At 43.2% G+C, this 14620-nt stretch overlaps 1 protein-coding gene across 1 annotated transcript in view; it reads right to left on the reverse strand.

The window, feature by feature from the left end:
• Window positions 1-1524: 1524 nt before the first annotated feature.
• Window positions 1525-14620, reverse strand: part of LOC119445011 (uncharacterized) — a 33621-nt gene continuing 20525 nt past the window's right edge. Inside the window, exons 3-6 of the mRNA XM_037709342.2 lie at window positions 12570-12655; window positions 8422-8472; window positions 6921-7095; window positions 1525-2648 (exon numbers count right to left, since the gene is read on the reverse strand). Of these exons, the coding sequence (XP_037565270.2) occupies window positions 6987-7095; window positions 8422-8472; window positions 12570-12655 (246 nt within the window). The 3' untranslated portion in view covers window positions 1525-2648; window positions 6921-6986. The remainder of the gene's footprint in view (window positions 2649-6920; window positions 7096-8421; window positions 8473-12569; window positions 12656-14620) is intronic.

A 14620-nucleotide genomic window follows, 5' to 3' on the forward strand; every position in this document is an offset into this window, starting at 1 on the left:
GGTATAATGTAGCGATTCCTTTCGTCCGACTCTAATCCTTTCTCATCATCTGCCGCTCGTGACCAGCCGATTCTGGTGATAATGAAGGCTGAAAGCCGTTTGGATGACTGATGAAGTACGAAAAGAAAATAACTGGGATAAAATCCTTAAATTATCCAAGCTTAGCTTGGATCCAAGTCTTGTAGCTCCTTACCAAGTACAGTGACTTGCGTCCTTTTTTCTCCTCAGCTCTTGTGTTTGTGAAAACCATTTATAGGTCTTTCACCATCAGCCCTCCCACTTTGCAATTGATGAATGTGGTGTCAGCATAGATTAGTAGAGCCATGTTGTTGCTACTGCTACGCAGTCAGGGGCGAATGGTTGTGGATGTCAAGTACAGCTGAAAAAAAAAAATGCCTTCCTTGTGTAAATAACCAGCTGTGAATTTTGAAGTGCAGTACAATGTCTCGATATATGTTCTTGAGTCATTTTGTGGCTTTGTGCCACACCTATTGCCCACAAACCTTTATCCCTGACTGTACATTGCTTTGAGGCATTTCTCATTTGTTATACATTGTTGTTAGTGATTTTTTTTTTATTATTATTTTTGTTAAGGTGTTTTTGGAGTGTGGACGTCTGAAAGAATTTAGTGTGCAGGATGCTAATTTTGTGGGCATTTTTTTACTGTGCTGTGATTATGCACCGTGAATAGAAATGAACTGTGTGATTTGAATAGTATATGCAGAATGAATTTGTACATTTTATAAGCTGACATTTTGGCAGTAGTTACAACCTAGCAAGTACAGTGACTTTTGCAACACTGTTTACATGTGGCATGTCACTTTGCACAATGCATTGTCCTTTGTATGTGCTCTGCACAGACACCACCATTCACTTTCTGCATGTTGTCTGTGTGTATGCCTGAATTGTTTTTTGTTTCTTTTTTCAAGTAGTTGTCTTTGTTATTGTATTGGTGCATTATTTTGTTGCTTGCCAAAGAAGCTTGATCTGTTGACAGTGGCCAATCATTTCTGTCAGAATTGTGATTCGCGTTCATATGTGCATAATCGAAGCCAGATAAGGCCTCATTTAATTTACGTAGTCTTTTTTTTTTTTATGTGTGCCTTCACAGTTTTTTGTCGTACACCTAACATTTGGATCAATCATTCATCAGCTAGATATCGGAGATGCAGAAAAGGAAAATTTCTACCACTTCACCAACTTTTCTTAATTTCTTCTGGTGGCTGCATTTGTATAGTAATGTTATTTGCCAAAGTTACAGAACATCAACAAGGACACCAGGCTTTGTGCACAGAACTAAGAAGCGAAATGCAATTTCTATTGCAGTTTGTCCTCTGCTGTTGCTTCGTATGTATAAGCGTGCGCTGAAGGATAATATAAACTTGTTCTTCAACAAGAATGAGAGCTTTCGCTGTGTTACTGCATTTATGTATGTAGTGGATTGTAAGTTACTGTCTCAGCCACACTGAAGTGCATTTTGAGCAAGACAAAAACACATCTGAATCAAAGTCCAGGAACCGTTAACAGTAATACACATTTTCATTAATTGTCTTCAATCAAAACACAAATACGAAAACACTTCTTCCGAGTTGTACAACTTACACATACTGCTGGACCCAGTTTTAATTCTAGGAGAGGATCCACGTGTGCCCCTGACTGATGTGCTCAGTGTTCGATATGAAATTGGCTTTTTGAATCGGGTTTAGAACAATGCAGCTTTTGCTGCTATGGCTGTCGAATTTGCAGCAACCTGTGGCTGGCGCAGCGTGCCCCCGAGTCGTTTTTGCACAATTCAAACCAACTTGACTGCATTTAATTTTGTGGTACTTTATTTATTCAAGCGAATCCAAGACCTGAAATTGCTTAAAAATTGGTTTTGGAATGCTGTACGTTTGGAGCACTTTCAAAGACAGTCGAGCCTAAATTTGATAAGCCTCAGTTTGGTGAAACTGGTGATGTATCTAAATTGTTTCATTTCCCTGCAACGGTCATATTTAAGGCCACAGATTTAATTTTCTGAATTTGGCCAAGTAATTTTGTCTGTTGCAGTCTTGTTTTACTGAAGCCTGCTAACATTGTGCACGTGCGTCTGCAGCTTTCATGAGGATGCATAAGGAAGCTGCGTACAAAATGCTTTCCCGTATCGCAAGCCAACACACATTTCAATGCAGAAAAAAACGCTGTCATTTCATTCACGTGGCTGATGCCAGTACCTTCGTATGCACAACAATGTGAAAAACCGTTTATATAAACCTTCTTGTGTATGCATCTTCAAGAGCAATAAGAAGTACGACAGTCCTGTGCAGCTGTTAGTCCAAAATGTTTTAATGAACTCAACAGCACATTTTCTTTTCACATTTGCATCAAGCAACTTTAATGGCATTCGATGATTCATTAATTTCTTTTCCTACAATTTAATGCATTCTGCTTCTTCCTCATTGACAGCACAGAAATGCTTAGGACTGTCGCTGTACAATTGATGTTCACCAAAGAGTGTCAAATGTGCTTTGTAATCCATAAATCCAACACATGTAATTTGAGGAAAAGCCAATTCTTGGTTCTCGAAGATGGTGCTTCTGGGATGCAGAAGCTTGGGCAGGCTCAGGAATCGGAAACATTGCGGCACCATGCGGAATGCTTAGTACAAACTAAAGAGGGATGAAATCACACACATACACATGCACAAACATCAATTTTCTCTGATACACTTCTATCAATCTCAAATTCTGGAACCTGACTGGAAGCATGCCTTATCATAAACAACTGTTTTGGTCCAAACTAAAGAGGGATGAAATCACACATATACACAAGCACAAACATCAATTTCCTCTGATACACTTCTATCAATCTCAAATTCTCGAACCTGGCTGAAAACATGCCTTATCATAAACCACTGTTTTGGTCCAAACTAAAGAGGGATGAAATCACACACATACACATGCACAAACATCAATTTTCTCTGATACACTTCTATCAATCTCAAATTCTGGAACCTGACTGGAAGCATGCCTTATCATAAACAACTGTTTTGGTCCAAACTAAAGAGGGATGAAATCACACATATACACAAGCACAAACATCAATTTCCTCTGATACACTTCTATCAATCTCAAATTCTGGAACCTGGCTGGAAACATGCCTTATCATAAACAACTGTTTTGGTCCAAACTAAAGAGGGATGAAATCACACACATACACATGCACAAACATCAATTTTCTCTGATACACTTCTATCAATCTCAAATTCTGGAACCTGGCTGGAAACATGCCTTATCATAAACAACTGTTTTGGTCCAAACTAAAGAGGGATGAAATCACACACATACACATGCACAAACATCAATTTTCTCTGATACACTTCTATCAATCTCAAATTCTGGAACCTGACTGGAAGCATGCCTTATCATAAACAACTGTTTTGGTCCAAACTAAAGAGGGATGAAATCACACATATACACAAGCACAAACATCAATTTCCTCTGATACACTTCTATCAATCTCAAATTCTCGAACCTGGCTGAAAACATGCCTTATCATAAACCACTGTTTTGGTCCAAACTAAAGAGGGATGAAGTCACACATATACACAAGCACAAACATCAATTTTCTCTGATACACTTCTATCAATCTCAAATTCTGGAACCTGGCTGGAAACATGCCTTATCATAAACAACTGTTTTGGTCCAAACTAAAGAGGGATGAAATCACACACATACACATGCACAAACATCAATTTTCTCTGATACACTTCTATCAATCTCAAATTCTGGAACCTGACTGGAAGCATGCCTTATCATAAACAACTGTTTTGGTCCAAACTAAAGAGGGATGAAATCACACACATACACATGCACAAACATCAATTTTCTCTGATACACTTCTATCAATCTCAAATTCTGGAACCTGACTGGAAGCATGCCTTATCATAAACAACTGTTTTGGTCCAAACTAAAGAGGGATGAAATCACACATATACACAAGCACAAACATCAATTTCCTCTGATACACTTCTATCAATCTCAAATTCTCGAACCTGGCTGAAAACATGCCTTATCATAAACCACTGTTTTGGTCCAAACTAAAGAGGGATGAAGTCACACATATACACAAGCGCGAACATCAATTTCCTCTGATACACTTCTTATCAATCTCAAATTCTGGAACCTGGCTGAAAACATGCCTTATCATAAACCACTGTTTCGGTCCAAACTAAAGAGGGATGAAGTCACACATATACACAAGCACAAACATCAATTTTCTCTGATACACTTCTATCAATCTCAAATTCTGGAACCTGGCTGGAAACATGCCTTATCATAAACAACTGTTTTGGTCCAAACTAAAGAGGGATGAAATCACACACATACACATGCACAAACATCAATTTTCTCTGATACACTTCTATCAATCTCAAATTCTGGAACCTGGCTGGAAACATGCCTTATCATAAACAACTGTTTTGGTTCAAACTAAAGAGGGATGAAATCACACACATACACATGCACAAACATCAATTTTCTCTGATACACTTCTATCAATCTCAAATTCTGGAACCTGACTGGAAGCATGCCTTATCATAAACAACTGTTTTGGTCCAAACTAAAGAGGGATGAAATCACACACATACACATGCACAAACATCAATTTTCTCTGATACACTTCTATCAATCTCAAATTCTCTAACCTGGCTGAAAACATGCCTTATCATAAACCACTGTTTTGGTCCAAACTAAAGAGGGATGAAGTCACACATATACACAAGCACAAACATCAATTTTCTCTGATACACTTCTATCAATCTCAAATTCTGGAACCTGGCTGGAAACATGCCTTATCATAAACAACTGTTTTGGTCCAGATGAGCATTGTTCAACAGCTCACTTCTGTCCAACTTATGAGGGGCGTACAAAAAATTTGTATTGTATCGGTACTGTAAATTTGGAACGCACATACGCGATAGGCATCAAAATGAGCAAACGTCTCGAGATTTAGTGGAATACGAAATTGTGTTTTACATAATACAGTGGAACACCCCTAGGACATCAAAACAAAAATGGCAGTGTCCAACAGGAAAGCTGGTTGAAGCATGAGCAGTGATCCACTTTCTGCATTTGAAGGCCCACAGTGCTAAGGAGATTCATGCTGAGCTGGTGGCAGTGTACGATATGCCCCAGCCTACGACTTTGTTGTTAAATGGCAGCAACAACTTCAACGCAGTCGAATAAGCCTGGACAACGAAGACCGCTGCTCAATAATGAATCACAAATTGACGTTCAAGTGGAGGCTCTTGTGCTTCCTGACCAGCGGATAACTCTTGAACAAATAGTGCAGCGGATTAATGTGAGTGCAGGCTCAGGTTGAACTCCCACCTGAGTCTTATTGCTTAATTTCTGCTCTTTCATGGCAATAATATGAGCCTTATGAACGACCTTCATCAAGCACTACTTCTCCCTACTGCACCATCATCCCCAACTGTCTTCGTCAGAGCACCACTACGGCCATCGACGAAGACACTTTTTGACTCATCATCAAAACGGCAGGCAGCACCATTGCAACCACAAAAACCCTAGCAAGAGCCATAAGAGCTTTGAGCCTGTCTATATAAGTACACCATTTACAGAATGTCAAACGCTTAGATGCAGTCAGCAGTGCTGGCTGTACCAGCTTGTGATGCTGAGTTCACTTGGAACACACCGAACTATTGCTGCAATGAACATCTCTATTGTACTTAGCTGCTCGAATAAAGACATTGGCAGCAACATAATCACAAAAGCCATAGCAGCTCCACCGTCTTTTTTTCTCAGCAAGAAGACTCGTGCAACACAAGAAGACGCAGGCTAGGACATGACAGCAGGTTTTTGTGCACAAACTAGGTGGCAAAGGAGACAGACACAAGCGCAAGCTTCCTGTATTTTATTAATAGGCTGGGTGAAGTTTATATACAGACATGATATGATGGACATCCGGCTAGGTTGCTGTGGAGTGACAAGAATAAGAAACTGTAAAACAAACAGGTAGCGTGTAAGTGATGCTTATATGTGTAGTACGCACTGAACAACCTAGATACGCCCAACACAGCTGGCTTTTCTCGGCTCATCAAGTTGGGCGTATCTAGGTTGTTCAGCGTGTGCCACGCACGTTAGCGTCACTTGCACTTGTTTGTTTTATGGTTTATTTTTCTTGTAACTCCACAGTAACCTAACCGGATGTACAGTTGCGTTCAGTATGAGCTGTAAGACAGTGCCAACACACGAAAAAATGGTTTAATAAATGTCAGTAATTGGAATAGTGTTTCGCTCACTAATTTTGTATATGATGGCGCAGCCATGCAGTCTTGGGGGCCTTTCGACCACGGGCAATGTGTTGCAGCTTGTATTGAACGTGACTGTACTTCATTTTGTGCCTGTAAATAAACTTTGCTGAGTCTACCAATAAAATCCAATTGGAAGTTTGTGCTTGTGTCCGTCTCTTCATGCATTTTTGTGCTCCTTGTTTATGCACAAAAACTTGCCGTCATAGTGTACAGGTACAAACTCGCCCAAGCCAGTACCGTACTCAGACTAAGGCACTTTTGGCAGAAGTCAGAGTGTGCAAAACAGTTAGCAGCAGGACAGAGACAATGGCACAATGATAACAACGAAGACTGCAGCATGAGGATGCTTCGTCACAAAAAATTGCCAAATGTGATCTCCATAAAGTGCTTTACGCTACAATGTTAAACAACAGCGTTATGCTTTAACTCGATTCCCGAGGACAATACTGCTTTATGCAGCAAGACAGGACTAACATGTTCTGGTTGAACAAAGCATCACAAGCCATCGCTACTATTGGCAACCAGTGCTACTGCTGCCATCTGTGTTTCCGCCATAATGATAATACATGTACGAGTAGGCTAAAACTTGACGTTACAAGCTCTGTACCAGGGAATGCACTGTGCAGTCTTGTTATTGTAGCTTGCTTCAGAGCAGCACTCCTTCACTGGCTGCTCATGTTTGGGCCAGAGCTGTGTGCCTGGCACGTGCCGCCAGCATCCTGCTCCTGGCCTGGTGAAATGATGCCAGCACGGCAGTGATGCTCGACTGGCTCACCTGCCGTCTGCACCACACAAGAGGGGAGGCGAGATTATATGTTATATATATGTCCAAAGGTAAAGGGCTGCCAGCATCGCAGCTGCGGTGAATTCCAGCAGCACTAAGTCTAGCACTTTTTTGGGTGCATACATCTGTCACACAACCAACCATTTATCCAGGATTCATACTTTAATGACGTTACGAAATCGTGGGTGAAGTGGGAAGGAGCTCTGCTCACATTCTTGAGCCGGCAAGAACCATTCGTCAGCGCACAGCCCTAGGGTGATCTTAGGCTGGTACAAGTGGCATCAAATAGTGCACTGGCGCTGTACATGTAGAGAAATGCAGGACATAAAATGCAGCGCTACGAACTTCCTTTCTATTCCCTCCCCTTCTTTTTTTCTTCCTTGCAGGATGCACTGAGTTTTGCATTATGGTGGAGAAATCTGCATACAAATTACCACGTCAAAGCTTCATCTTTTTACAACTGCAGTATATATTATTTTAATTAGTGCACTACCAATTTGTTGTATCGATCAAGCATTGTGACCACCTTTAACGTCACTTGCAATGGAAATGTTTGTGCTGTGTCGCTTACCACCGGCTCTCACTTTTAAGTCATTTTCTGGCTTGCCTGTTAATTATAACCTTCAATTGGGGGATTTGAGCGTCTAAGGGCTACCTACCGATTTGACTTACATATTTTGTTGAGTGTGCTTTAAAGGGAGGCAAATTCTCTCAGGAATCATAGCAGATAGTGCTGTGTGGCAAAAGAGTATGCCTCTAAAGGTGCATTATTTTTACTATACACTATAAAAACAGTTTGCACCTTTTGGGGTGTACCTCTGTCCCACAACAATAATCATTATCTGTCTTGCTTGTGTTTCTTTAAAACTCTGTTCGCTACTTTCCTGTTGAGAATGCTATATCACCCTGACAATGAACATGCCATTCATGACAATGAAGATTATTGTCGTGGGCCAAAGACATGCCCCAAAGGGTGCAAACTGTTTTTAGAGTGTAGGCAAGGAGGTTACAAACATTGTTCGCTCTAACCCTCCCCATACACCCATCACTGCCCTACTGACTTTAATCTTAGCTTTCACAAGAATTTCTTTATAGACAATCAGACAGCTTGCACCATGGTCTTGCAGTTTCTCACGGCTGCATATACACCTTCAGCAAACAATGGTTTTAAAAGCCTTATTACTTTCAATAAAGGGCAAGGCTGTAAGAATGCAAAGCAGTCTACAATTAGCCTATAGACAATTTATAGACTGTCTAAAGATCTCAATTTCTCGCGTAAAAAAAGAGCAGGTACAGGTGAGATGAGCAGTGCTGAAGCACTTACCCGATCGACCCCAGAACTCGTCGTGCCATCTCCGTCTCCCTGGCTTTGAACCTAAATGCACAGGTAGAGAAAATGGGATAGCATTCTCAGAACTCATGACAGCCCTTTAAGTGTCCATTCAAGTCTTCTCTTATTGTCGACCGCTTTCTTACAAACCTGAAAAGCTACTTCCTTGTACTTGGTTATAGCACAGACAGAATGACAGGGACAGAGGAAAGCACATTAGACAAACACTCAGCGCAATAAAAGTGTACTTCCTTGATCTGATGGTACGTGCCTATGCTAGCCTCAGCCGCTCCATGTATGTGGCCAAAAAGTCGATTTCTCTAGTTCACTCAGATAAAAGTGTATTTTGTTCGCCTGAGCATATACATACAGGATTAACATCACATGGCTGTTCCTTGCGTTCACTTTTCAGCCTCTATTGCCGCTCATTCTGGTGGCATCTGAAATATACAACACATTCACTTTTCGTTGTCAGTGACGATGCAGCGGTATGTCTCACTCAAAGTATCGATCGTTTGAAAAATCTGGTGACAGCAAAATGGTTGCTTGCTGGACATGCAGTGTCAGGTTTATTTTACACCAAATTATATTACCATATAATTTATGGTATAATAATGAAGGATGAAAGCCGTTGGCCATGGGGGTGGACACTGGGTCTGATGAGGTTAATAGCTTTTCACACTGGCATCTCATTGCAAAGCCCGAAAATTGCAGTGCATAATCGACTAATTAGCAAAATTCACCGATTAAGTTTTTAACTAAGTACATTATAGCCCATATTGCAATTTACAAATACTAGCCGTGGAGTTCGCAAGGCGATCCGGATCCACTTGGAATGAATTCTCAGGATGACACAACTGTCGAGATATTAATTCCCGAACTTTGCGGAAAAATGCATTGGCGTTGCAGTTACTTTACTATCAAAACATCATCGTTTTATGCATTGAAGCACAAAAGTAACTGAAACGCCAATGCATTTCTCCACAAAGTTCGGGAATTAATACCTCGAAAGTGGTGTCATCCAGAAAATTTGTTCCAAGTGGATCCGCCTTGGGAACTCTATGGCTAGTAATTGTAAATTGCAGTATGGGCCATAAGGTAATTAGTTAGAAACTTAATTAGCGATTTTTTGTTAATTAGTCGATTATGTATTTCATTTTTTTTTTTGCAAGTAATGTCCGCCTCTTCGAGTAGACCAGCTCATGAACTAGAATTCTGCTATCTGCCACAGGCAACCTTTAAAAATTGTTAAAAGTGTTCGCTGAAACACCCTGCATACTACTGAAGCAATCTTGGCAATGTTGCAGGCCTAGTAATTGTCTATTTTTCTGATTAGCAGCCTTTAAATAACACCTAAGCAGACGCGTGCACCTGGTGATTAGCGGATGTGACGTCAGTCCCGGCGCACCGCGGGCAGCGCGTTCCGAGTCATGCGTCACTTCCGGCGAGCTGTAATGGCAGTTTTCTTTTTTCTTTTAAAGGGACACTAAAGAGAAACCGGAAGTTGAGCTTAAATGGTAGATTATCCTTTCACGATCACAGCCATACCATTCTTACTGCAAACAGATGTTTAATAAGCGAGAAAATAGCGAAGAACTGAAGAATAGGTGCTGACGCCCATTCGAAATTCCCGCACTACGTGATGTGACGTCGGAGATTACAAACGCAGGCCGGTCGCGATTGGTCGAGAGCGATTTATCGCTGTTAATAAAATGCAAAATGAAATACACCTTAAACGTACATAAACAGCATTTGCCAACTTTTTAAACCGTTTCAAGCGAGGAAGTACAAGTTTAGCACAAAATTAAATAAATAAGAAAAAATGGCTTGGCGATACATGCAGCCGTGATAGTTTCGTAGTTTCGTTTTTGGTCAATGCATCGTCGCGCGTGCCTGTTCCGCTCTACGGTGTTTGATTGCGTGTTGCGTGGCTCGAAAAACGTTGACTTCGCGGGAAACAGCCAGAAAATGCCTCGTGTGTGTAGTGTTGAGGGCTGTATAAATGGCCCAAGGCGCTTGATCAGGGGCAGCGGCAGTGTTGACTCGATTGTGTCCTTTCATGTGGCGTCGCTCCGTTCGCAATGGCTCAGTGCTCTGCCGATGATAAAACGGCAAAAGAGCCAGAGAAACCGATGGTGTGCTCTCTGCATTTCTCGCCCTCGGATTATGTGTATAATCTTGCCCTCGGAAAGTATCTTGGCGTGCCCCAGAGACCAGTCCTTTCTCGAGCAGCTGTTCCCTCAATGCGGCCTTCATCAAACCTCCTACCGGTGCCCCTCCAGCAGCAAACTAGCGGCTCGGTGAATGCTGAATGTCATTAAATAAAGCCACGAATTAACCATACCGAGTACGTGCACAACTTTCTACGCTTGTTCTGGTGGGAACATCGTCGCCTGGCGGACCGGACGCTTCGCCTCCCGTCGACGAAAACGAAGCTCTGCATTCCGCCGGCGCGGCCGACGGCTCACTGCCATCGCACGCGGAAACACCTACCGCTCGAGCACAGAGGATCATTTCGCGCTCCGTTTCACTGAATATCGCTGAAATGCAGTCCTGCTTTCCTGGCGAGCTCTTCGTTGCAAGGTTCAGCGGCAGCTACGGTATCCATCGCGGCGAACGCAAACGCAGCGACCATGCATGCAGCCATGATGCATCCAGCCCAGCGCCTCGGCCGTTTACGCAAGCGGTGACGTATCATGGCGCATTCTGATTCGCTGAGAGCAATGCAATCTGTGACGACACTGCTTCAGCGCCAAATCTGGGGTGAGAGAAATTGAGGAAGAGAAATTTGGTCTTTGTTTACGAATTTCTCCGCTAATAACTCATATTTTTGCACCCAACAAAAACGGCATGCATTCCTGAAGGTCCCTCTTTTATTCCAGCTGAACTTCCTGTTTCTCTTTAGTGTCCCTTTAAGTTTTGCTGTTGAAAACGACTACTTGAGCCTTTCGTGACGCATCCACTCGTATTTCAAGCGTAACATTTTGAACTGAGGCTGCTCTACGCATGCGCTGTTTAAAACTTTGCCGTTTTTCCTTACGCACTGTTTCTGCTCACCCGCCGTGGTTGCTCAGGCCGCGGGATCGAATCTCGGCCATGGTGGCCGCATTTCGATGGGGCCGAAATGCGACCGCCCGTGTACTTAGATTTAGGTGCACGTTAAAGAACCCCAGGTGGTCGAAATTTCCGGAGTCCCCCACTACGGCGTGCCTCATAATCAAATCGTGGTTTTGGCACGTAAAACCCCATAATTTATTATTATTATTTTTTATCTGTTTCTGCTGGCTAGGAGCCTTGCCGCCCTGTGAAAAAAGGGGCGTGCAAGCTTTCGTTTGAGTTTCCAGTTGTTTATGCGGTGTACCATCGTTTGGACGTACGACCATCATTCCATCGTTACTGACCCACCGAGCTTGTGTGTTTGCTATGCCCAAATCTAGCAGTCTGCTAAACCACCTGAACGTGCCAACACAGAATTTCCGAGGCTATTCAATCCGAAGTACGAAAGCAGACGTTGTTAAGTCGACAGAAAAACAGAACAAGGTACGTGAATATTTTTGCTGAGTACTTCCAATACATGACCTTTCCGTGTCATCAAGTTTCCAGCTGTAGCTGCACGAACGTTATCTTTATTTATTGAGAAAATAATGCTGTACGTGACGGCGGCGAACTCGATTGGGTCGAAAGGTTAACCGAACGCCCGCAGCTAGGTTCTGCGCGAGCGAAATTCGCCAAAGCTCCTAACAAAACGAAATATTAGTCGGAACTATACCAGAATGCAAGTCAGATTGGGCCTTATGCAAGAAAAGCGGGCGTCGCATTACTATATACGATGCGATGATGGCCCGTCATTCTACAATACTCGAACACGAACAAATAGGAGCGGTTTCGCGTTACGATTTCTGTTTACTTTTGGTCAGGACTTGCACCGAAATTGGAAATACACATATAACTGTCCTTTCCTTTCCCTGGGCAGAATACGCCTATGTAGCGTATTGTATAACAGCTTACATAGAAATCGATTTCTGCGAACAGTAAATGCTAAGAACGCGAAAGAAGCGAAAAAAGAAAGGGTATATAGATTGAACGATAGAGCTGAGAGACGAAAAGCAATAATATATATGGGAACCGGGCGTATATCTCACGTTGTCTGGCGCACGACATTCAGCAGCACCTTCACAGTTCCGCTGGATTCCGTGCACAAGGAGTACCTGCTGATCCGCTTGCTCCGCTGTCGTCGAGAGAAGAAAATGATAAGGAGGAGGGGGTGGGGGAAGTGAGAGAGAACAAGAGGAAAGCGAATGAGGAACGCAGTCGGTGAATGAGAAATACCTTCGCGTTGTCGCTTCCCACCCACGCCGACGGTGCGTTATAACGCGGGTCCTTTTAGCTCATTCGAGGAGCCGAGGCAGTCCAGCGAAAAAAGAAAAAAATATACATATGATCAACATTAAGGAAATGGGGGCTCTCTCGGGCTACTCGTTGTCTCGTAATAACGGAAGAATAAAAGAGACAAAAAAGTTTACGAAAATAGAAGTGATAAACCCAGGTTTGATAACTCTTATGATAGCAGATGTATACTATATCATCGCGTGTGTACGCGCGTGTGCGCTGTCGGGAAGAGACGGATAACGTAAAAGGAAACTATATTTTAGCCTCACGCAAGCTGGCTTTGTCAAACAAAACATCAGTGTACTATATACGGATAGACTTTTCTTCAAATTGCAGGAAACAAGTACGCGGGTGCACCAAAGGCAGACCCGTTGCCGCAGAAGCATTACCTTACAGGAACTACTATACCGTTCTTACAAATATGTTACACCCCTTAGGGTCGAGAAGAAAAGGAACCGAGGGGGCCGACTTTATTAATCATATCACAGGAAGCCAACAAACATTGACACGGAGGACAACTTGGGGGAAATCATTTGTGCTCACTAATTGAATAAAGGAAATAAATTAGTGGAAATTAAAGTGGATGAAAAAACAACTTGCCGCAGTTGGGGGACGATCCCACGTCCTCGCATTGCGTGTGCGATGCTCTTACCATTGAGCTACCGCGGCGCCGTTTTGCCATCCACTTTCTGGGGTATTTATGTTTTTACTATTAGAACAACGGTGATTAGAACTAACCCTGGGAGTATGGGGCTCCTGCGTTGCCCAGGGGGCGCTGCGAAAATGTTGCTAAAAAGCACCCTCAATCCGAAACTGGGTAGTACCAAGCTCGGTCGTCTGCTTCGGAAAGCACCTTTACAATATGGACCCGCCACTATCGGTTGTGTTGTACCACGGCTTGCAGCGAATATTTGGCGCCAATTTTTTCAGGGGCGTAAAGGCAGGAAATTATGCAACGCCGTATACGTGTACGCCGTTCAAGAAATAAGCGGCGAAGTTTTAGCGCGGTGTCAATCGCAAGTGAAGCGAGTCGCGTACGAAGTTCAGCTTCAGGTTAGGTTTGCACGCTGCTACATTCAGGCGCACAAACGCGATGAAATGCTTGCCTATAAATGAAGTCACAGCAGCGATAAGCAGACATCACGTGTACGGAATAGCTCAAGCGCACGACGGTACGCGCCGCGACGGCAGCGGTCTTTCAGCATGCCGCGATGTACGAACTGCGTGCTCGAGCGCACGATCGTATTGACCCTTTTCGCGGCGCTCCCGTGGGCGCTGCCATGTTTGATCACGTGGTGACGCGTCCATTGCTTGCCTCAGTCGCCTCCATTAACTCCGTGTTTACAATGCAAGCGCGTGACGCGGGCACGGCGCAGCAAACCTCTGTTTCGACGCGTATCGTAGACGGTGACTGCGTGGATGACACGAAGCTTTGGTCACAGCTGTAGAGGACATGTAAGTGCTTTCAGAGCTCATTACGCCTTGTCCAAACGGCGTGAGCAGTGTATACAGTGCTTGTACTAAAAGCGGGGCTAGAAATGTATTCCAAGCTGTCCAAACTTTCCGCTTATGAGTTAAATCAGGATCCAGTGTGCCCTGCGTTCTTTATTTGGCAAACATTTTGAACCAGCGGCTTGTCATATTTCTGACTCAGTAAAGTTCCTCGGTGCGGCCACTATCTCATTCTTCATTTTCAGCGTAATCACTCGCGGATATGCTCTGCTGCGATAAATTTGTTCTTGCTGCGCACAAAGCTTGGAATTTAAATGTTCTGTACTTTGTGGTAGCCCGTAGCAAAGAGGTA

This window comes from Dermacentor silvarum, chromosome 3, assembly GCF_013339745.2.
Source record: "Dermacentor silvarum isolate Dsil-2018 chromosome 3, BIME_Dsil_1.4, whole genome shotgun sequence".
In the NCBI taxonomy this organism is placed as follows: Eukaryota; Metazoa; Arthropoda; class Arachnida; order Ixodida; family Ixodidae; genus Dermacentor; species Dermacentor silvarum.